Source organism: Schistocerca piceifrons, chromosome 8, assembly GCF_021461385.2.
Source record: "Schistocerca piceifrons isolate TAMUIC-IGC-003096 chromosome 8, iqSchPice1.1, whole genome shotgun sequence".
In the NCBI taxonomy this organism is placed as follows: domain Eukaryota; kingdom Metazoa; phylum Arthropoda; class Insecta; order Orthoptera; family Acrididae; genus Schistocerca; species Schistocerca piceifrons.
Window position 1 is genome coordinate 301,474,889 of NC_060145.1, and position 24,102 is coordinate 301,498,990.

General features: G+C 40.7%; 1 protein-coding gene across 4 annotated transcripts in view; it reads left to right on the forward strand.

Moving 5' to 3' along the window:
* The window catches only part of LOC124711153 (histone-lysine N-methyltransferase eggless-like), a 352,937-nt gene that overhangs the window by 77,308 nt on the left and 251,527 nt on the right, over positions 1 to 24,102 (forward strand). For all 4 annotated transcript variants that reach the window (XM_047241057.1, XM_047241054.1, XM_047241056.1 and 1 more), the window contains exons 2-3: positions 2,364 to 2,663; positions 23,612 to 23,729. In XM_047241057.1, the coding sequence (XP_047097013.1) occupies positions 2,406 to 2,663; positions 23,612 to 23,729 (376 nt within the window). In that variant the 5' untranslated portion in view covers positions 2,364 to 2,405. The remainder of the gene's footprint in view (positions 1 to 2,363; positions 2,664 to 23,611; positions 23,730 to 24,102) is intronic.

A 24,102-nucleotide genomic window follows, 5' to 3' on the forward strand; every position in this document is an offset into this window, starting at 1 on the left:
ATATGGAATCAATTTCATATCCTCTATCAAAAGCACTCATTCCTTCATGTGATAACGAGCTAGTTATGTTTCACAAAAATGATATTTTCTGAATGCCTGCTGACTATTTCTCAGTAAATCCTTTACTTGGAGGTAATTCATAATGCTCAAACATAATATATGTTCCAATATCCTACAGAAAATTGACGTTAGTGATACGGGTCTGCAGTTCATCCAGTTACCCCTATTTCTTTTTTTGGGTGTTGGTGTGACTGTGCAACTTCCCAGTCTTTAGGTACAGATCTTTCAACAAGCGAATGATTGTATATGATTCCGAAGTATGGAGCTATTGTATCAGCATACTCTGAAAGGAACCTGACTAGAATACAGTCTAGAACAAAGGCCCTGCCTTTATTAAGTGATTTAAGCTGCTTTGCTACAGTGAGGATATCTACTTCTAAGTTACTCATGTTGGCAGTAGTTCTAGATTCAAATTCTGGAATATTTACTTCATCTTTGTTGGTGACATAAATCTGCTGTACCGGCACTGTCATCAATGATCTCACCATCACCATTGTCATTGTGCAGTGAAGGTACTGATTGCGTCTTGATGCTGGTCTAGATTACATATGACCAGAATCTTTTGGGTTTCTGACACATTTTGAGACAAGAGTTTCATTGTGGAAACTATTAAAAGCATCTTGCATTGAAGTTCATGTTATGTTTAGTAATTCACACCTAACATTTGTGAACATTACCGTCAATGCTAAAAGTGGCTTCAGTTCATGATGAGTGTTGTTACTTGATCTTTTGGGATCAGTCCTTTATGACTGTGAAGCAGAAAATGGCTATAGTCCTCTCATTGTGAGCCGACCGAAGTGGCCGTGTGGTTCTAGGCGCTGCAGTCTGGAACCGCGAGACCGCTACGGTCGCAGCTTCGAATCCTGCCTCGGGCATGGATGTGTGTGATATCCTTAGGTTTGTTAGGTTTAACTAGTTCTAAGTTCTAGGGGACTAATGACCTCAGAAGTTGAGTCCCATAGTGCTCAGAGCCATTTGAACCATTTGAACCTCTCATTGTGATGAAAGATGTTGTGATGTTACTGACATATTGGTGGAATATTACGATGAAGCTGTTAGGTAAATGTCTAAGGAACTGAACTGTGTACAAACAATATTCAGCTGTAGCAAATTTAGGAGGAGCTGAATACGCGCGCGTGCACGCACACACACACACACACACACACACACACACACACACACACACACACACACACACACACACACACACACACGCGCGCGCAAGCAGAGTTATTATTTTATGCACAACTGTAATGGGTCTCGCATCTCCTTTTTTACATTATACGTCATCATTGACTTTCATTTTGTGATGAAAATGGTGGGAATTCACTCATGATCATGAATTTATGTATGCTGTGACTATTAATGGCCCACTGTTTGGATTTAGCAACCACAGACTACACAATGTTTACAATACGGGCTCAGTCCCGTGAACTTACAGGACTCGTAAGTTTTTTTCCCTACGTGATGCAATAATTTTGATGATGTATTCAATTATTGTGCGTCAACAGGTAGATATGTGAAGTTCAAATGAAAATGGTGGAACAAAGTTCTGTGCTGATTTGTTCAGCTGAGCTCATCCGTAAGTAGGATTATGGGTATTGTTTTGTGAAATGGTATTACAAGCACTGCATTCAGAAACAGTATAACTGTTAGGCCCTCCATAATCAGAGCCATACTTCAAGAATGTTGGTTTAACCAAACATATATCATCTTCTTGAGTTCCCTGGGACTGGGAAAAATATTGTTACCATGTGAAATTTGTGTGCATACTGGACATGAAAGAAGATCCAGGACCATTTTTAAAAGTAAGTTTCCTGTCAAAGATGATGTAAGCAATTGAAAAAAGCTTGAGCTGTAATTAAAGTGTTATGTGATGTGAGAAACAATAAAATTTCATTCAAGAAAACCATTGTGGAAGATTTCTTGAGCATATGTCAGTTCAGTTTTTATTGTTTCTCTAGAGTAATGTCAAACATTTTTTCATCATGCTCACAACCAATGATATTTTGTGAAAAGTGAACAAATATAACATCTAGAAATTTCCGCATGATTATGAATTAAAACAAGAAAAATAAAGAAAATTAATTTGTAGTTGGTTTTCTGGTTTTATTAATAAGTTGCTTATTCAAAGGTGATTATGTAGAAGCCATGTTGACACTAGTATGACTTGTTAAATCTATTTCCACTTTTGTAACAATTACCTAGTAAAAATTTCATGGAAGAAATCTCTACCAGTATTGCAAATTACACATGGTGTGTAATATTTACCTGGTGTATTAATTTTATGCATTTTGTTTCAGGATTCCGCTACAGACGATGGTAGTAATAGTGCATCAAACCTCATGATGGAAGTGGAGGAAATACCTGCTCCTGTTAATGGAACAACAGATAGTGCCAGCATGAATAACAAGCAGGGACAGATAATTGATGTGGAAATGGGCTCCCATGGGAGCACATGCTGCAATTTTGAGTGTGAGGAACGGGAGAACCTTTTCAGGCCAAGTACTTCAGCACTATCATTCTATGGTTTGAAGTACAGTAAAGGCAGACATTACAGGATATGTGACAAGTGTTCTATGAAAGCTCAAGAGCACTTTGCTGTAAGTAACAGTGATGCAAAGTACATAGTTTAGGTATCCTCTGTAAATGATTTACATGAATTTCCATATTAAAAAAAAAAAAAAAAAAAAAAAAAAAAAAATCAGAGGTTAATTGTTGGCAGGAAAGTTAGTTTAGAGCTATGTAACTCTCTCTCACGTAGTTACTTGAAGGGCTCTTCACATCGTCCTAACTGAACATTGACATTAATTTGCTTATTTCCTTTCCTTTTTTCTTGAATTCTTTTCATTTTTATTAATTAAGTTTGAACATGTGGAACAAGTTATTGTTAGAATAAGTTAACAGGATGAAGTAATGTGTGCTCAACAGTCCAACCTAATTTGTTGCTTGGATTTACATGCCAAGTCCAAAGAAGAGTCAACCTGCTATTATTACACAACTGTTGGTTTTCCTTATCATTTGCATTGGTGGAGGTTGTAAAGATATGACAGTGAGCTGCTGTTGCTAGTTACAATAGAACAAAATTTTCTCGTATGTGAATTGAAGGAGGATCACTGCTATCAGCTGCAGTGGGAAATTAAGCAGAATCAGCGATGAGTGAAAATGTGTACCAGACTGGGATTCAAACCTGAGATCTTCTGCATATTGGGCAGATGCAGTAACCACTGCACCCTCCAGGACACAGTGTTATCGCAACTGCACAAACTGTCTCGGTACGCCTTACGGGTGCTCCACACTCCCATCGAGCGCCACCTATCCGCAGTCACGGTCCATTATAGTCCTCTTCGCTACATAGAGCTTGCCATAGGGGGTCAGGTGTATTTGTGCATTCATACTGAAGAAAGTGGATCTGTTGCCCAGCCATGCTTATAAATTATTTGAATGCATAGTGTCTGTTTGTTCGAAAGAACAGACACTATACAGCTACCACAGCTGTGAAACACTATATGTAAATTGAAAGGGGATCACTGCTATCAGCTGCTGCGCAACGTTAAGTGGAATCAACGGCGATGAGTGAAAATGTGTGCCAGAGCGGTATTTGAGCCCGGGATCTACTGCTTACGAGGCAGGTGTGGTAACTATTGTGCCATCTGGGACACAGCATCATCGTAACTGCATGGACTATCTTGGTATGCCTCAAAGCTGAGTGAAACCCATTTTGCTGTCAAGAGGGCAATGTGTGAAGCCTTTAGTGACTACCATAGCAGAATATTGTCAAATCATCTTTCACAAAACCCAAAGAAATTCTGGTTGTATGTAAAGGCTGTTAGTGGCTCCAAAGTTTGTGTTCAGTCCCTAGCGAATGAGTCAGGAACAGAGACTGAGGGTTACAAAGCAAAATCCAAAATGCGTAACTCAGTTTTCAAATGTTCTTTCACAAAGGAACAGCCAGGAGAATGTCCCAATTTAATCCTTGTACCACTGAAAAGATGAATGAAATCAGTGCTAGTGTCAGAGGTGTTGAGAAACAACTGAAATCTGTAAAATTGAACAAAGCTCCGGGGCCTGATGGAATCTCTAGGCTCAGTTTCTCTTCTAACTGTAATCTATTATTGATCCCCCGAACGAAAAACTATGCCCATTAGTTGGAAGAAACCGCAGGTAACACCCATCTACGAGAAGGGCAGTAGAAGCGATCCACAAAACTACCATCCAATATCCTTGTCATCATTTTGTTGTAGAATCTTAGAGCGAACTCTGAGCTCAAGCATAATGAGGTAGTTTGAACAGAATGACAACCTCAATGCCAACAAGCATGGATTCTGAAAACATCGATCATATGGAATGCAGCTCACACATTTTTTCACATGACATACTGAAAGCTTTGGATCAAAGTAGACAGGTGGATACGGCATCTCTTGATTTCCACAAAGCATTTGACTCAGTACCACACCTATGCTTATTTTTAGAAGTTCGATCATGTGGGGCATCAAGTGAAATTTGTGACTGTATTGAGAACTTTTTGATGGGAAGGATGCAGCAGGTTATATTGGATGGAGAGTCATCGTCAGGTGTAGAAGTAACTTTGGGTGTACCCCAGAGAAGTGTGTTGGGACAATTGCTGTACATTTTTTTGTCTTAATGACCCTGTAGACAATATTAATAGTAACCCCAGACTTTCTGTCGATGATGCAGTTATCTGTAATGAAGTACTATCTCAAAGAAGCTGCATAAGTATTCAGTCAGATCTTGATAAGATTTCAAATTGCTGCAGAGATTGGCAACTTGCTTTAAATATTCAGAATCTTAAAATAGTGCACTATACAAATCGAAAAAATCGTAGTATCCTATGACTATAATATCAATGAGTCACAGTTGCAATTGGCCAACTTGTACAAATATTTGGGCTTAACACTTGCAGGGATATGAAATGGAATAACCACATATGCTCTGTCGTGGATAAAGCACATGGTAGATTTTGGTTTTTTGGTAGAATACTGTAGAAATGCATTCAGTCTATAAAAGACATTGTTTACAAATCACTTGTGCGACTCATTATAGAGGATTACTCAAGTGTGTGGGACCCATAGCAATAGGACTAACGGGATATTGGATGTATACAGAGGAGGACAGCATGAATGGTCACACGATTTGTTTGACTCGTGGAAGAGTATTACAGTGATGCTGAAAAAACTGAAGTGTCAGACTCTTTAAGATAGTTTACACCTATCTCAAAGTGTATGAACAAAGTTGCAAGAACTGGCTTTAAATGATGACTCTAGGAATATGCTACAACCACCCTATGTATAGCTGATATAGGGATTCTGAGGAAAAGATTAAAATAACCACAGCAGGCACAGAGGCATTCAGACAGTCGTTCTTGCTGCACTCCGTATGTGAAAGGAAGGGGAAGAAATCCTAATAACTGGTACAGTAGGTCATACCTTCTGCTGTGCTCTTTGTGGTGGTTTGCAGAGTATGTACATAGATGTAAATAATGAATTTATGAAGGTCACTTTAAACACTATAGTGCTTTATTGGGCATGGTCCTATGTTAAGTGCCTTCCTCTGCCCTTCAACATCAGTTACCCAGCCAGTTTTAGGGGGATTCACAGTTTAACGTGGACTCTGAACCACTGGGCAATTTGACATTTTTTTTGCATTAACAAACAGTGCCAGAGGTAAAATAAGTGGAAAGTGACGGTTGAAAATCCTAGAGCTTCTGAATGGGGATTGAACCTGAGACCTGTAGATCTGTAGTCTGGCACTGTCCACTGTCCCACTGAACCACTGAGTCAGTATGTATATAAAATAGTAAACTGTGTATTTGAGTTTTATCCACAAAGTAATGAATCTCAAGCTTTTTACGCTATCTAGAATTGAACATCAGGTTTGTTGTCAGATTACAACGCATTTTGAAGTGCTGCCATCACTGCATTGTGTTGATTTTTCTGTAACAATGAGATGTAATGGTTAATTCCCTTACTAATGTGTTCAGAGAGTTTACAAAAATCCTGTTATGCACTTGTATAGAGCAGACGTTTTAGATAACATTTTAGATAGGAACATTAATGTGGAAATGTGTTTTCTCCATCTACATGTGTAGCCTGCAAATCACTGTGTAGTGCATGGCAGAGGTTACATCTCATTGTACCAATTATTAGGACATTTTCCCATTCCATTCATGTATAGAACACATGAAAAAATGAAATGTCGTGTGGCTAGGGCCTCCCGTCTGGTAGACCGTTCGCCTGGTGCAGGTCTTTCGATCTGACGCCACTTCGGCGACCTGCGCGTCGATGGGGATGAAATGATGATGATTAGGACAACACAACACCCAGTCCCTGAGCGGAGAAAATCTCCGACCCAGCCGGGAATCGAACCCGGGCCCTTAGGATTGACAGTCTGTCACGCTGACCACTCAGCTATCGGGGGCGGACTATAGAACACATGAAGAATGACTACTTAAACCTGTGCACACCATGATTAGCCTAATTGTGCATGAATTTTAATCTAATCTTGTCTTTGCAATCTCTATGGGAGTGATACAGGGGGAAGTATATTCCCACATTCATCACTTAAAGTTGCCTCCAGTCACTTCCTAAGCAGGCTTACACATGATAAGTCTGCCTATAACTTTGTGTCAACACCGAGCAAGGTGGCGCAGTGGTTAGCACATTCAGGACTTGCATTCAGGAGGAGGATGGTTCAAACCCGGATCTGGCCATCCTGATTTAGGTTTTCCGTAATTTCCCTAAATCGCTTCAGGCAAATGCTGAGGTGGGTCCTTTGAAAGTGCATGGCTGACTTTCTTCCTCATCCTTCCCTAATTCTATGGGACTAATGGCCTCGCTGTTTGGTCCCCTCCCACAAACCAACTAACCAATCAGGTGTTTACCAGTTCAGTTCTTTCAGCATCTCTGTGACACTCTCCTATGATCAGACAAATTTGTGATCATTCTTGCTGCCTTCCTTTGTATCCATTTAGTGTCATTAGTCCTTGGTTCCACAAATTTGATCAATATTTCAGGATGGATTGCCCAAGTGTGTTGTGTTCAATCTTTGTACACTGATAGCATTTCCATAATATTCCACCAATGAATCTGTCTGCAATCTGCTTTACTTACAATTGAGTCTATATGATATTACCATTTCATACCCCTACTAGTTTTTACACTCAGTTATTTATATGAGTTGATTAGTTCCAGCAGTGAATCATTGGTATTGTAGATATAGGATGCTTCATTTTCTTGTTTTGTGAAAGGCACAGTTTTACATTCCTGAATACATGAAGCAAGCTGCCAATTTTTGCACCATATTGAAGTTGTGTTAGGATGTGACTGAATATTTATGCAGTTTCCTTCAGACAGTACTTCATTTTAGATAACTGAGTACTCTGCATAAAATTTAAAGTCACTATTAACAATTTAGGACAAGACAGATTGTTATTAACCATGAAGAAGACACGTCAGGTTGCAGACAGGCACAATTAAGACACTTACAATTAAGACACTTACATAAAGCTTTTGGCCACAGCTTTCACCAGTAAAAAAGAAACGCATGTCATTCACACATACAAGCAAGCACACCTCATGTACACATGACTGCCAACTCGAGCATCCCGAGATGCTTGCTCGTGTGTGTAAATGGTGTGTTTATGTGTGTCTTTTTTACTGATGCAGGCTGTGGCTAAAAGCTTGTAATTTTAATTGTGGCTGTCTGCAACTTGACATGCCTTCTTGATGGTTAGTAGCTATCTGTATTTTCCTACATTGTTGATATACCTATCTGGTGTTTCCATTGTTTGATCAACATCACTATTAATATTGTCTGCAAGGTTGTTAATATACAACATGAACAGCAAGACTCCCAACACCTTGTCGATGATTCCAAGATAACATGCTGTCTTCTCCCCACCAAGAAATCCTCATCTCAGTCACAAATCTTTTTGATACCCCGTATGATTGTACTTTTGGTAATAAGAGCATGAGTAATACTGAGTCAAATGCCTTTTGGTAGTCAGGAAACACAACGTGTATCTGACTGCTGTGACCAATGAGTTTTAGGATGTCATGTGAGAGAAGTATGAACTGAGTTTCACATTATTGATGTTTTCTGCGAAACAAAATCACCTTATGTTTTTTGCTCTTTCTGAATTATGATTTTCTTAACCAGTTAACTGTGAAAATTTTGTGATGTGGTGACCCTCATGGTCATTGCACAAATCATATGTACTCGGCATATTCTGATATGCTTGGTCAAAAATTAATGGCATACAGCTGCATCCCCAAATCGTGTAAGCAGTTGTCATACCAGCTGTAAAAGGGTCCTGTAAATAAGATTCTTTGTGTAGCTCCCCAAGTTGAAGTCTACATGAGTAAAATCCAGGAAGCTTTAACACTCATCCAAACCCAAAAGTTGATGACCATTGATTTGACTAGAGATTGTCCCATTGTGATGAAATTATGTATGTTTGTAAACAGATAGGACATGTCTTTCAAGATGTCCAGTACTTCTTTGCAGGAAAAAGGGGTGGGGGGGAGGGTGGAAGAATGCACAGATGCATAGCCTAATTAAAAAGCCGTTGGTGATTCATTCAGTAACATCAGTTGATTGTATAGTGTAAGCACTCAATGTGGGTAGACTACAATATTGGGGAAGATTATAAGAAGCATCATTACTAGTGAAAGAGTTACAAAAATTTCAGTCCATTTTATTTTCAATGTAACACCTAGAAATGTACCATTTTTTAGTGTTCTCTTTTATTCTTTTGTGGCTGTAACTTGCAGTCTGCATAGGCAGTGTTAAATATATCTACATATGTAGTTTTATTTGTATACTGAAAATATTCAGAAAGTGATGCACCTAATCTCAATCCACTGTGTATTATCAGTCCACAAAACAAACAGTAAATTCTTTTGATGTTGCTTATTGTGGTGAAGCTGGAACATTTATGTGTCTCCAATTACATGTCAGTTGTGCAGCGAGCCTACATTGTTCAGGATGTGGGCTATGGTGATGGTGTGGTAACGGAAATTCATACGTACACTTGCAGAAAATGTATTAATTCTGCCAAATGAGTAAATGAAAAAGTGACAAAAATTAAATTAGGTCATAATGTTCATTAACCAGTAATTGCAATAATTGTGTTTGCATAACATTTCCACTTGAACACTGATCCCAGAAGGTGTACGCTCCTCGGTGACTAGTGCATCGTCCAATTGTGTGAGTATGAGAGAACATTGGATGCGCGTCTGGAACAAAACGAACCTTCTTCTTGTGGTCAAAGGTGCCATGTATTTTGAGGACATGACGAAGTGAAACCGGAAACAAATGGAGAGCGCCAAACTAACTTCCATACGTGTCTGCGGGAACTCGTGTTAAGCTTGATCCCGTGGTCCACAGATTGAGTTACAGACTCTCAAAAAACACATCTGTACTATACGGCGACTCAGTTTGCCTTGCTGTTACTCTCTCTCTCTCTCTTTTTTTTAACCTGCATCCGTGCATGACACACGTTGTCAGAATTTTGCCTATTGGCAGGTATGCGTGCTGACAGATATCGGACACAGCTAACGTGGGCCGCCATGAGCGGCTCTGGTCCATTCACGCATTTTCATGGGACAGCTCCCACAATGGCACTTAACAGAATATTTGCGTACATACGAGGGCGTTCAATAAGTAATGCAACACATTTTTTTTCTCGGCCAATTTTGGTTGAAAAAACCGGAAATTTCTTGTGGAATATTTTCAAACATTCCCGCTTCGTCTCGTATAGTTTCATTGACTTCCGACAGATGGCAGCGCTGTACGGAGCTGTTAAAATGGCGTCTGTAACGGATGTGCGTTGCAAACAACGGGCAGTGATCGAGTTTCTTTTGGAGGAAAACCAGGGCATCTCAGATATTCATAGGCGCTTGCTGAATGTCTACGGTGATCTGGCAGTGGACAAAAGGACGGTGAGTCGTTGGGCAAAGCGTGTGTCATCATCGCCGCAAGGTCAAGCAAGACTGTCTGATCTCCCGCGTGCGGGCCGGCCGTGCACAGCTGTGACTCCTGCAATGGCGGAGCATGCGAACACACTCTTTCGAGATGATCGACGGATCACCATCAAACAACTCAGTGCTCAACTTGACATCTCTGTTGGTAGTGCTGTCACAATTGTTCACCAGTTGGGATATTCAAAGGTTTGTTCCCGCTGGGTCCCTCGTTGTCTAACCGAACACCATAAAGAGCAAAGGAGAACCATCTGTGCGGAATTGCTTGCTCGTCATGTGGCTGAGGGTGACAATTTCTTGTCAAAGATTGTTACAGGCGATGAAACATGGGTTCATCACTTCGAACCTGAAACAAAACGGCAATCAATGGAGTGGCGCCACACCCACTCCCCTACCAAGAAAAAGTTTAAAGCCATACCCTCAGCCGGTAAAGTCATGGTTACAGTCTTCTGGGACGCTGAAGGGGTTCTTCCCCATGGTCGAACGATCAACTCTGAAGTGTATTGTGCTACTCTTCAGAAATTGAAGAAACAACTTCAGCGTGTTTGTAGGCACAAAAATCTGAACGAACTTCTCCTTCTTCGTGACAACGCAAGACCTCACACAAGTCTTCGCACCCGAGAGGAGCTCACAAAACTTCAGTGGACTGTTCTTCCTCATGCACCCTACAGCCCCGATCTCGCACCATCGGATTTCCATATGTTTGGCCCAATGAACGACGCAATCCGTGGCACGCACTACGCGGATGATGAAGAAGTTATTGATGCAGTACGACGTTGGCTCCAACATCGACCAGTGGAATGGTACCGTGCAGGCATACAGGCCCTCATTTCAAGGTGGCGTAAGGCCGTAGCATTGAATGGAGATTACGTTGAAAAATAGTGTTGTGTAGCTAAAAGATTGGGGAATAACTTGGTGTATTTCAATGCTGAATAAAACAACCCCTGTTTCAGAAAAAAAATGTGTTGCATTACTTATTGAACTGCCCTCGTATTTGTTTGTATCAGGTTGAATGTGTAGGGAACTTTAGTGTGAACCATTGCTTGAGCTGCTCTTTAAAATCATCTGCAGTCAGAATTTTCAATTAATTTTGTGAGTAATTTAGATACTTTACTTCTTTGATACACGTCATTCACTGTCCGTGTAAGTCTCTCGATGTCCATGTATGTGAAAAATCTCTTTGCCTGTTATAATGGACCTGCGTGTTTAACACTAGTTAGGTGGCTACTTCCACCATCACAATTGTTTCACACCCCCAATACTACAGATATTTAGAACATTGAAGGTAATGAATAGACTTGCATACAAATCTCGTGATTCTCTTCCTGTGAAATAAAGACCCATTTTAACTAATTTGGCAGATACTGTCCCATGATACTGAAACATATGACAGAATGGAATACATCTGGCTAAATACACACTACTTTATGTTTGAGTATTATGCTGTAGACCTAGTTCAAATAAATAAAGGCTCTGTTAGTTTTTTCCATACTGAATCAGCTTGCTGTTTCCATGAGAGTTGATCTCATACGTACAAATCCAAAACTGTAGGTTCTGAATAGGTTGTTACAAGAATATCTTTGTATACACCAATTAATTTACGATGGTTCAATCCCGCGTCCGGCCATCCTGATTTAGGTTTTCCGTGATTTCCCTAGATCCCTCCAGGCAAATTCCGGGATGGTTCCTTTGAAAGGGCACGGCCGAATTCCTTTCCCATCCTTCTCTAATCCGAGCTTGTGCTCCGTCTCTAATGACCTCGTGGTCGACGGGACGTTAAACACCAATATCCTCTTCCATTAATTAATTTATTTGTTGCAGACAATTTAAAATATATGGCACTTTTACTAGCTAACTAAATTCTTGAACTGGCTTTCTCAAAATAATTTTTTGCTTTTTTTTAGTAGAGTTTTGCATGTGTCTCCTCAGACTAGCTGCGCTATCTGTATAGAAAATTCTATTTATCTAATTGGCGTTCACAGTAATTGCACAGTTATTGGCTAAAGGGAGTTGGATTTCATTGACATAACGTGTTAATAAGAATGTACCCACGTGTAACCTTAGAGAAAGTCAACATCTGTGTTCCTTAACTTGAATCTTTTGCTTTCTTTTATGTTGTTATAATTTCTGAGCGCTATTTTCTGTTTTCTAAGGCCAGGATGTTCTACTCTAAGAGCTGAAATAGAGCCATGAATTACTACTTTGGTTCGTGTGGGTGTCAACCACAGTTGATACCAGTGTCCATTCCAGATATTTATGCTAGCTTGTGTTAGTTTCTGTAACATAGCAAACTCGAAAGATTGCTTTCTGGGGAACAAATATGCAAGCACACATTACAGGAAATTTCAAACAGCCTTGTCGGTCACTGTGATGCTTTTTGGACTAGATGTATAGTGTTTCACCAATAGGGGAAATGACTGTCAAGTGTTGATATTGGGTTGAGAGCTTTTTTAACATGTGATCAGTATGTGAATTGTTCTTATTGAGGCTTGGTTCAGAGATTTACAAGCATTCAGGATGAGGCTGAGACTACTGTTAGAAATATTTCTGCTGAGAGTTAACGCTATTCACTTGTCTTGCCGAACTATTCAGGCCTTGGCGGGATGGTGTACAGTGTGGGATGTTTTTGGAGGGTCTATTGCTTCATGTGAGGTCTGAAACATCAGGAAAACAGATGTTGACGGATTCTTACTGAGAAAGGCAACATTTGTTCTGGAAATCATTCATTGGATGTGGTACCAGAAATTACAGAAATTAGTAGAATTTGTGGAAAATGTCAGCATGTTTGCCTTTAATTCATTTTCAGCACAGACCAAATGGAACTAAGACTTAAATTTACTAGAGTTAGTAAACAAAGAAATTTTCCTGGATGTGACAGTCCTATACCACTTTCAAACTGTAATCAGTGATTGATTCATAAGATGCAGAGCAGAAATTGGATGCTGTTGTAACGTCAAGTTCAACACATATATTTCAAAGACGACACAATACAAGTCACTGAGCAAGTAGACAAAGTAAGACATGTGTACACGGTAACAGTTAAATCAGCACTGAGTCCAAGTCTAGCGGCCGCTGGCTGGCTGGCCGCTTAGGTGGCATGGCTGCTGCATCGCTGGCAGACAGCGCCGCATGTAAAGGACACGCGTAACTGCGCGGCGGCACTTTGAAAGATCGGCGAGTCACAACACTTTTCCCCCCTTTGAATTTTTTGCACTGGTCTTGATGGAGGTGGCCTGTAGATTGCTAACGTCCATAGGTGTTGTTTGAGTGGCCATAAAGTCTCGAGGAGGAGGCTTCCCGTATGGACGGAAGTGTCCCCGATGGAAATGTGTCGAGATGACAGGAGACGTAGGGGTCGAATCTGCTGAGGCCCCGTGCACCAATCTGCCCATTGCGGCAAGTCCGGTTGTTATAACAGGAGACATGGGCGATGTGTCGGCGTCCGTAGGACAAGGAGGCAAGTAGAGTTCCATGGGCACGTCTCCTGGTGGCATCCATTCTTGTGCTGGCACCGAGATGATGGTGAGAGGGCTGTTTTGTGAGTAATGAGAGATGTCCAGATCCCGAGTGTCAGGTAGAGCCGAAGGTGGTGTAGTGGCATTCGGAACAGGCGCTGCCGGCACACGAGGCTGAAGCTGGTCCGAATGACGTACTGCAACACCCATGTCCGTGTGGATTTCATACAGGCGTCGGCCACGGTGTCGTAAGATGCGGCCAGGACTCCATTTGGGCCGCCTGCCATATCCCCGCACCCATACTAGGTCGCCGGCAGTGAACCGGCCAAGCTAAGGCACCCGCGGCCATGAGGTGGAAGGCCGCAGAAGATGAAGTAGTGTGCGGGGCTGTCGGCCATGTAGGAGCTCAGCCGGGCTGTGGTCGCCCATGGGGGTGAAACGGTAAGAAGCCAGTAATTGGAGAAGCGCATCATCATCAGCAGCAGAAGAAGTCAGGAGTTTCCTCATCTGAGCCTTAAATGTGCGGACCAGTCGTTCAGCCTCACCGTTTGACTCTGGATGGAACGGAGGGGCCTGGACATGCATGACGCTGTGATGGGCACAAAAATCCGCAAATTCGGAAGAGGCAAATTGCGGACCATTATCAGTAACAAGAGTAGAGGGAAGGCCTTCCAAAGAGGAAATTTCGAGCTAGAGCATTTGTGGTTGCCGCGGTGGTAGGTGACGTGCAACGGGCAATGAAAGGAAAGTTAGAGTAGGCGTCAATTATGAGTAGCCAATAAGTACCTAAAAAAGGTCCTGCGAAGTCGGCATGAATACGCTCCCAGGGCTTCTCAAGCGAAGGCCACGGTAACAAAGATGACTTCAAAGCGGCTGCCTGTGACGCACGAGGGCCTCAGGCAGCGACCATGTGTGCGATTTCAGAGTCGGTGCCAGGCCAGTACACATGACGGCGTGCCAGAGATTTTGTATGAGAGACACCCCAGTGCCCTTGGTGAAGGAGGCGCAAGACCCACGCATGCAAAGACGCAGGTACCACAATAGGCAGCGAAGCATTGTTGGTGGAAAGGAGGATAACACCATCCCTAGCCATGAGGCGGTAGCGCAAAGCTTAGTAGTTCCACAACGGATCAGAAGCCTTAGCGGACGGACAATCTGGCCAACCCTTCTGAATACAGCGTAAAACCCGAGAGAGGGTAGGATCAAAACCTGTAGCAGCCGCCAGCCGGTCCCCGGTGATGGGGAACTGGTCCACAACCCGCTGCTTGGTAACATCCAGGTGGAAACACAAAAGTTCGTCCATATCGAATGCCAGATCAGGACCCATGGGAAGGCGAGACAGTACATCAGCATTCACATGTTGAGCCGTCGGCCGAAATGAATCTAGTAATTGAAACGAGACAAGTAAAGAGCCCAACGCTGGAGGCCAAGCTAAGGCACCCGCGGCCATGAGGTGGAAGGCCGCAGAAGATGAAGTAGTGTGCGGGGCTGTCGGCCATGTAGGAGCTCAGCCGGGCTGTGGTCGCCCATGGGGGTGAAACGGTAAGAAGCCAGTAATTGGAGAAGCGCATCATCATCAGCAGCAGAAGAAGTCAGGAGTTTCCTCATCTGAGCCTTAAATGTGCGGACCAGTCGTTCAGCCTCACCGTTTGACTCTGGATGGAACGGAGGGGCCTGGACATGCATGACGCTGTGATGGGCACAAAAATCCGCAAATTCGGAAGAGGCAAATTGCGGACCATTATCAGTAACAAGAGTAGAGGGAAGGCCTTCCAAAGAGGAAATTTCGAGCTAGAGCATTTGTGGTTGCCGCGGGGGTAGGTGACGTGCAACGGGCAATGAAAGGAAAGTTAGAGTAGGCGTCAATTATGAGTAGCCAATAAGTACCTAAAAAAGGTCCTGCGAAGTCGGCATGAATACGCTCCCAGGGCTTCTCAAGCGAAGGCCACGGTAACAAAGATGACTTCAAAGCGGCTGCCTGTGACGCACGAGGGCCTCAGGCAGCGACCATGTGTGCGATTTCAGAGTCGGTGCCAGGCCAGTACACATGACGGCGTGCCAGAGATTTTGTATGAGAGACACCCCAGTGCCCTTGGTGAAGGAGGCGCAAGACCCACGCATGCAAAGACGCAGGTACCACAATAGGCAGCGAAGCATTGTTGGTGGAAAGGAGGATAACACCATCCCTAGCCATGAGGCGGTAGCGCAAAGCTTAGTAGTTCCACAACGGATCAGAAGCCTTAGCGGACGGACAATCTGGCCAACCCTTCGAATACAGCGTAAAACCCGAGAGAGGGTAGGATCAAAACCTGTAGCAGCCGCCAGCCGGTCCCCGGTGATGGGGAACTGGTCCACAACCCGCTGCTTGGTAACATCCAGGTGGAAACACAAAAGTTCGTCCATATCGAATGCCAGATCAGGACCCATGGGAAGGCGAGACAGTACATCAGCATTCACATGTTGAGCCGTCGGCCGAAATGAATCTAGTAATTGAAACGAGACAAGTAAAGAGCCCAACGCTGGAGGCAGTGTGCAGCCTTGTCGGGAAGCGATGTTGATGGATGAAACAAGGAAACAAGTGGTTTGTGGTCTGTAACAAGATGAAATTTGGAACCATAAAGAAAAACACCAAACTTATGAAGAGCATAAATAATGGCCAAAGCTTCTTTTTCAATTTGAGAATATTTTCGTTGGGCATCCATGAACGTTTTGGAGGCATAAGCAATGGGTTGTTCAGGACCGTCAGAAAAATGGTGCGCAAGGACTGCACCAACCCCATAGTGAGAGGCGTCCGTGGCAAGAACAAGATGTTGGCCAGGTCGATAAGTCGCCAGGCACGGGGCCTGTTTCAGCATAGTCTTCAATTTTTGGAAAGCCACATTGCATGACGCGAACCAGTGAAAGGGCACGTTTTTATGCAACAGGCGATGCAACGGCTGAGCCACCGAAGCCGCAGACAGCAAAAACCTGTGATAGTATGCTATTTTCCCCAAGAAAGCCTGCAGTTTCTTGTCAGATGTAGGGTGAGGAAGGGCATCGATCGCAGTGACAGTTTGCTGAAGCGGACGAATACCATCTCGAGAAAGTTGGAACCCCAAGTACGTGATAGATACCTGAAAAAATTGTGACTTCTGAAGATTGCACTTAAGACCGGCAGTCTGTAAGACGTGAAAAAGTGTGCGGAGATTCTGAAGATGTTCCTCAGTGGTGGAGCCAGTGACAACAATGTCGTCCATGTAATTGATACATCCAGGACAGGGAGCAATAATTGTTCCAAGAATCACTGAAAGAGAGCAGGGGCGCTGGGAACCCCGAATGGCAATCGCTGGTGTTGATAGAGGCCGAAAAGCGTGTTAAGGACCAGAAACTGCCAGGAAGCAGTGTCGAGAGGAAGTTGATGATAAGCTTCTGACAGGTCAATTTTAGAAAAATACTGGCCTCCAGCAAGTTACATGAACAATTCTTCAGGTCGGGGCATAGGGTAAGTGTTGATGAAGCATTGAACATTTACAGTGGCTTTAAAGTCACCACAGAGAAGAATATCACCATTGGGTTTAGCAACAACAATGACAGGAGAGGACCACTCACCGGAAGTGACGGGAAGCAAGACCCCTGAAGCAGTGAGACGATGCAGTTCCCGTTTTACCAATCACAAAGGGCCACAGGAATGGGCCGAGCCCGAAAAAACTTAGGTCGGGCAATGGGTTTGAGCATGATATGAGCTTCAAAGTTGTTTGCACGGCCTAACCCAGGAGAAAAAAGGGACGAAAATGTCATCGACAAGGAATCCAATTGAGCATAAGGAATAGCATCAGAGACAATATTGACAGAGTCACCTATGGAGAACCCAGAAACGTGAAAGGCATCGAAACCAAAAAGATTCTCCGTGTTACTCTGGTCGACCACAAATATGGGAACAGTGCGAACGATGGATTTGTAAGATACCTCAGGTGGCATGGCTGCTGCATCGCTGGCAGACAGCGCCGCATGTGGAGGATGCGCGTAACTGCGCGGCGGCACTTTGAAAGATCGGCGAGTCACAACAGATACAAACTTAAAATGAAATAGATTCATTAGCAAAAAATGATAGTAGCTAACAATCAGTCTTAGGAACATTCAATTAGTGGTATGAAAGAAAACTATGCATAAATGTCTTCAAGCAGATGTGAGAAGATACAGTCAAATTTTGGTAAGAGAAACAATTGAAAACTATAAGAGAATATAAAAAATGAAGGGGGGTGGGGGGGAGGAGTTGACGTTGCAAAGATATATTTCATGGCCTATGACTGCATATTGCACAGAAAGTACCAAATGAAAACAAATTGTATGAGTATTTCGGAACCTTTCTAAAATTTTGCATAGTTCAAGAAATTGGTCAGAAAATGAAATTGTCGATAATGAGGATAATCAGAGTCCAAAAATAATACCAGATTTGATGTATAAAGTCACTGGAAGTATTAAGAAAGGGAAGATGTAGGAAGTTTTTGCTGTTACAGTAGAAATTATTAAAGCATGAGGAAAATTTATTTAAAAAAATGCTGAATAGTTTACAGAATGTTTGGCAAAAGAAGAAATTCACCAAAACCAGATTGGAGGAATGCAAGACAAAAGATTATAGACCTATCAGTCTAATATCTGTAACGTGGAAGGCATTAACTAAAATTATCATCATCTGCATAGAAAACATTAGATTTCAATCATCCGAGTGATCAATATGGCGTTAGAAAGTGTATAAAGCACAGTGAGCCATTTGCACATTATGTACAAGAATTGTTGAACAGAACAATGACTATTAACTACTGCCTTGTCCGAGATTTATAGATTTTGAGAAATCTTTTGACTCCGTTTCTACACTATGTGTACTGACTTTCTGAATTGTATATATTTCAGTGATCTTCTTATGAATTGATGTACTCTTTTGGTGGTTTCTCAGAGACTTCTTAACCCTTGCAGGCACCCCTGAGCACACAGGTGTGGGGCCCTTAAAATATTGAATGCAAACGTCAGAATAATGCACATTTGTGTAGTGACTTTATTGGTTAGCATTATACAGATCAAAGAAAAGTGATTAGTTCTGCAAATTGGGCTTACATTCAAATTAAAGGTTTGTTTAGAGATTTCCAAAATGCAGAATCTTCAGTTATGCTCTCAATGTCCAATTATTGAAGGGTATCACTTCCTACACACATGACTGAAAAATTAGTAAGTTGTTCTTGTAACATAATTATTGAAGGGTATCACTCCTTATGCACGATTGACATATTAGTAAGTTGTTCTTGTAACATAATCATTTTTAATTTATTTATTATTCTCTTTAGTCGTGAAAATGAATGCTCTCCACTGCAGTTGGTTACCAGTAGACAAAGAAATATCCTGGTAGCAACTTCTACATTTGGGAAAGTTCGTTCTATTTTATCTGCCTTCATTAGAGTACTGCCGTAAATGAAAACATTAGAGCTCATTAGAGTAATATCATCATGATAGGATTCTGCAAATTCTTTGCAGAAATTTCTCAACTGCTCAGAATCAATTTTTACTGAGAAAGGAAACTAAAACTTTAAAGAATACTAAAACTTTAGTTAACTTCCTCATATGATTCTAGATGTTATTTTAAATGAGCATCCAGTGTGCCAGTTACAGACAGAAAACTTTCTACATGAAATTTTTCTTGGTCATTCACCTGAACAATCTCTGATGATTCTGTGAAAAAACTGATATGCATACTGTGAATTAACTTTATAGTTAGCACTTTGATTTTTCTCTTTGGCGAACAATTCATACAAATTGAATCTACTGTGTGCACTACTGATAAAATTGGCAAGAGATGCAGATAGTTTTGTTGCAATGTCTGTTGTGACAGTACTATTCTGTAAAATTGTGCTTGTTTTACTGATGATTATCAAAAGGCCATTCCATATCTTTAGTAGGAGAGTAGTCTCCAGTTTTTCCATTTACTTGGCAAGGCTTTAAGCTTGTTTCGTGTTTCTCCTGCTTCATTGGTGTTCGTAGTAATTGACTTTATAGCTTCAAAAATATGATTGTAGCCACTGTGGACAGTGTTAGGAGCATCAGCAGGTGTAGACCATCTGGTTTCAGAGAGAGACTTCAGAATTTTATTTGCACATAAAAATTCTATCAGAATTTCGCATTGACTGTTCAAACCTGAAAAAAGATGAACAATTTTTGGACAAACAGGAAGTATGCTACTACTTCAGAAGCACATCCAACCACTTGAACCTTACTAAATTCAGTGAATGTGTGGCACATGGGACAAAAATAGCGAATTTATATTTTTTAATTCTTGAATGAAGACCAGAATATTTTCTAACCATATTTACTGCATTATGACAGCTTTGTCCATGACAGACCTTTATTGAAATGCCAAAGCTATCCAAAAAATTAAAAACTGTTTTGAGCCAGGGAATGGTGACAAATTGATGTCATTGGGCTCACAGGCACACTGTCACGAACCACTGCAACGCTATACTCACTACGCCCACGACGACAATGCCAAAAACTTTCAAGATTTACTGTTGAATCCAACTGAAAGAACTTTTTTGTAAGTCTGCCTGCTGATTCATTCGGTGCCTCATTATGCCCTAGAATCACGTGAAGTCACCTGACAATTGCTGCATTCTGATAAAATGTTTTCAAGATTAGCCCTTGGTGCGCACAAGTGAACTGCTCCATGGTTAGACACCAAATGTGAAAAATTCAGACTGTGTCAACAATTGGAATGTTCCTGGAAAAAGAAATGTATCAAAACAGTGTCACCAACCAACAAACAAAAATTTACCATCCGTTTGAAAACCAGGACACTTTCTGAACCACTCTTTATTTTGTCGTCGTTAGTTAACATGAATTGAATGAAGGTGCCTATGATGCAGTTGCTATGTGTGCTACAAATTTAGTTTATGATAATGCCACATCAGTTCTTGAAATATAAGCATAAACAAAAAGCTGTAGACAACTTCCCTGTATGAAAGCAGTTATACTGTGTTGTAAATAGAAAATGTATTAGAGGTAGTGTAGCCTATTACGGACGTGTCTGAATATTATTTTCAGCATGTAATGCATCATCCCATTTTACAAAGATTCTTTTGAAACCTTTTTTTCTCCTAACTAGGGATTCATGATCAGAGTAGGGTTAAGGAACAAATTACGTCCGTAAAGTGAGGTGCTGTGGTTAAACTTATTTTCTGTAAGTGTTTCCATTATACTCCAAAATGATCAGGATAACTGTGAGCTAATCATTGAAAAGTAGGTATAGCTGTATTTTTTTGTTGGACAAGCTGGCTGACTTAGGAAAATATCCCAAATAATTTAAGATTTACACAAGGGATGAAATTCTAGAAATGAACAAGTCCAGGTTCGTTTCTTTCTTTCGTTTAAATTTTGTTATTAAGCTTTTGAAAGCATAGCAATGCTTGTAAACTTTGCAATAAATTTTAGTTATCTGTTCTTCAGTTCCAAAAATTCATTTAAAAAGCCATTGTTCAGGAGAAAGCATCTGCAGTTCGGAATTTAGGTTTCCTTGGGCTTGTGTCCCACATGCTTCCAGGGTAGGGATAGTGGATTTGAAAAATATGGAACATGCTACAAATGACATATTCATACAACTCGTAACATTTTCCAATAGTATGCTTTACACGTGAGATGGTTTCCATCATATGAGAGAGTATGTTGATGTTATAGGGTGTCAAATCTGTTGAATAGTTGCATGCTCCAGTAATTTACACTTCAGGCTCAGTTTTTCCATTTCCAATTCACCTTTGTGGGCAGGTCTTCATGCTGATTTTTGTCTTTCCAATCCAGGCCTCTTCTTTGTTGGCTCAGAAGGCTTAATTTGAGTTTTCCAGTTAATGTTTTACCATTTGAAATTAACTTCATAAGAAGAATTCCATTGTCATCTCAGGTGACACTAGCTCTTAATATCACAACAGGTGAAAACAACTTTACATTTCTTAATATACAGAGCTACTGGCGTTAACTACTCTCTCTCTCTCTCTCTCTCTCTCTCTCTCTCTCTCTCTCTCTGTGTGTGTGTGTGTGTGTGTGTGTGTGTGTGTGTGTGTGTGTGTGTGTAAGGGGGGGGGGGGGGACGTGAGATTAGGACTGTTAATGGTTAGTTGTATTTTGATTCATATCTGGGACTGTACAAAATTTTAACAAACTCTGGAATATTTGTGCAGTTCTGTCTGTTGACAATAGTTTTTATTGCATATCTGTATTTCTTTTGTTTTTAGAGTGACCAGTTTTATTTTTACATGAGCCATCATCAGATCTGTAGATAAAAATAAAATAACTGATTGTATTGGTTACATAAGTAGCCTGTAGTCCCTTATCAGCTGATAAATTATTTGAGTTACTGTTGTTATTTTAAAAATGAAGACAATAAAGATAACAAAGTCTATTATACACAAAGTGGTAGCGGATTGTCTCTGAAGACAGTACATGTTTTTTAAATTTGTTCTTATTATAAATTACTTTGTCATATCTGCTATCTTAACTGACAAAAATGTGGATTCCACTCAATAAAATTTTATTTTGTTAATACTCTCTCATCATATTTTCCTTATGTATCACTGCGTCATCTTGAAGACCCACATAATTCAGCATATTCTTCTATACTTTTGTCATCATATACTTGAATTTCTTGCCGCCTCTTTCTCAGTTTTTTGCTCACTTTATACCTGCAACATTGTTTCTTACTTATTCAAGTACCTCTGTTAAACAGTTGACTCTTTTGTACGTGTTTGTACAATGTTCATTTTCCAAGAAGCTGAACTCTGTTTAATTTGATCTGATATACCTCTTTATTCTTATGTTTAATTTGATATGATATACCTCTTTATTCTTACATGAATTGCCATAGTCTACTCTTCTGACTTGCAGCTTGATGAATCTGGTTGTTTCTAGGTTATGTATATATTTTTACTTTGCATGTGATAAGTTATGATGATTTGAAATTTGAAAGTATTTTTGGATTGTCACACACTTGACAGTTCCTTCCTTGCTTGATAAATTGTAATAAATTTCAGTTTGTGAATTCTCTATATGTGTTTTGTTCTGGAAGATGTGCAGAGGACAAATAAATTGTTCCTCCAGTAAAATTTTACCGCCATAATATGACCTGCCATTTCCAGTAACATATGTAAACTTTCCCACCAGCAATCAATCTGAAGTTTCTGTTCCATTTTTGTATTAAAATCGTGTAGTGAAATATTCTTTCATATATCAGTTTCTGCAACTCATCTTAGACATTGTCTACCTTATTATCAGATTATGAGCACGTTGACATGTACACTTGGATGATTTCCATGGATTTTTGCTATTCTTTATATGAATCATTCAGTATTGTTAAATTTTCTTATTTACGATAAAGCCTTCACTTGAATTTCTATGCTGTGCTGTTTCTATGTTCTGATTTTCAGTTTTTGCTGCACTTTGGTTTGTGTACCAGATCCCATTTGATCTTATTTTATTTGTATTACTGTTCTAGGAAGGTCCAATTATTTATGTAGCTATGTGTCTTGTAGTGGGTTGCTGTCCCAAAAGTAGCACTATATATCCTGTGGCCTGAAACTGTTGTCAGAGTTCCCTCAGTCCACTATTCTCAATATTCTTTCACCAGGACAGAAATACTGTCTCAGGTTCTTGTAAGTGTCATTATACCTTCTGACAACCTCTTTGTACAGTAGCTGCTAGATTTCAAAGCTTGTGCGTCTGGTTTTGACCGTACTTGGTTTCGTTAACCCTCAGGTAAAATGTGCAGATGCTCTTGTCTTTTCTTAATAGTCACCTTGTGCATCTTCACTTTAATAATACACACACACATTTTATTGAAATAGTGCTGGGTGATGTTAACCAGAAATTGGATTATCTCTGCCTCGTGATGACTGGGTGTTGTGTGCTGTCCTTAGGTTAGTTAGGTTTAAGTAGTTCTAGGGGACTGATGACCATAGGTGTTAAGTCCCATAGTGCTCAGAGCCATTTTGTTAACCAGAAATCACATTTATAAAGTAGTTAATAATTAGGCATTTGGCTTTATTTGTGAGAACACTTTTTAATTTATCTGTCATCTGGTTGTTTCAGGGTCTAGGAAAAGCAATGATGAACAATCAGTCAATTCTTTCTGCTGATTTTCCAAAACCTAGTGAAACTGTATTCCTTGAAGATTCAGATGAAGAGGAAGGGGAAGATTCTGACAAAGGTAAAAGGTGAAAGGCATCACTGTACACTTCTTAAAGCCCTGGTACTCGTGTATTCTTCCCTTGCTGTGTCACATGACAGTTCTTTATTTTATTGTACAAAGCACACAATTAAGATTTTTCTGCAGTATTTATTTTCCAGACAATTGGATTTTTGGGTTATTAGTCAAGTCTCGGGCAACAAAATAATTTTATGCTGGAGTTTTTTTTGTGGACTTCAAGCAACATTGCATGTCTACTTCAATCATGGATAAATTAGTATGGCATGTAGTTAAAGTGGACGGTAATGCTGCATTTAGTTAATATTTATTAATTTCAGTTGGATGTTACATAAGCTGGTAGACAAGTTTGTGAATCCATAAGGATTTTTTTCTC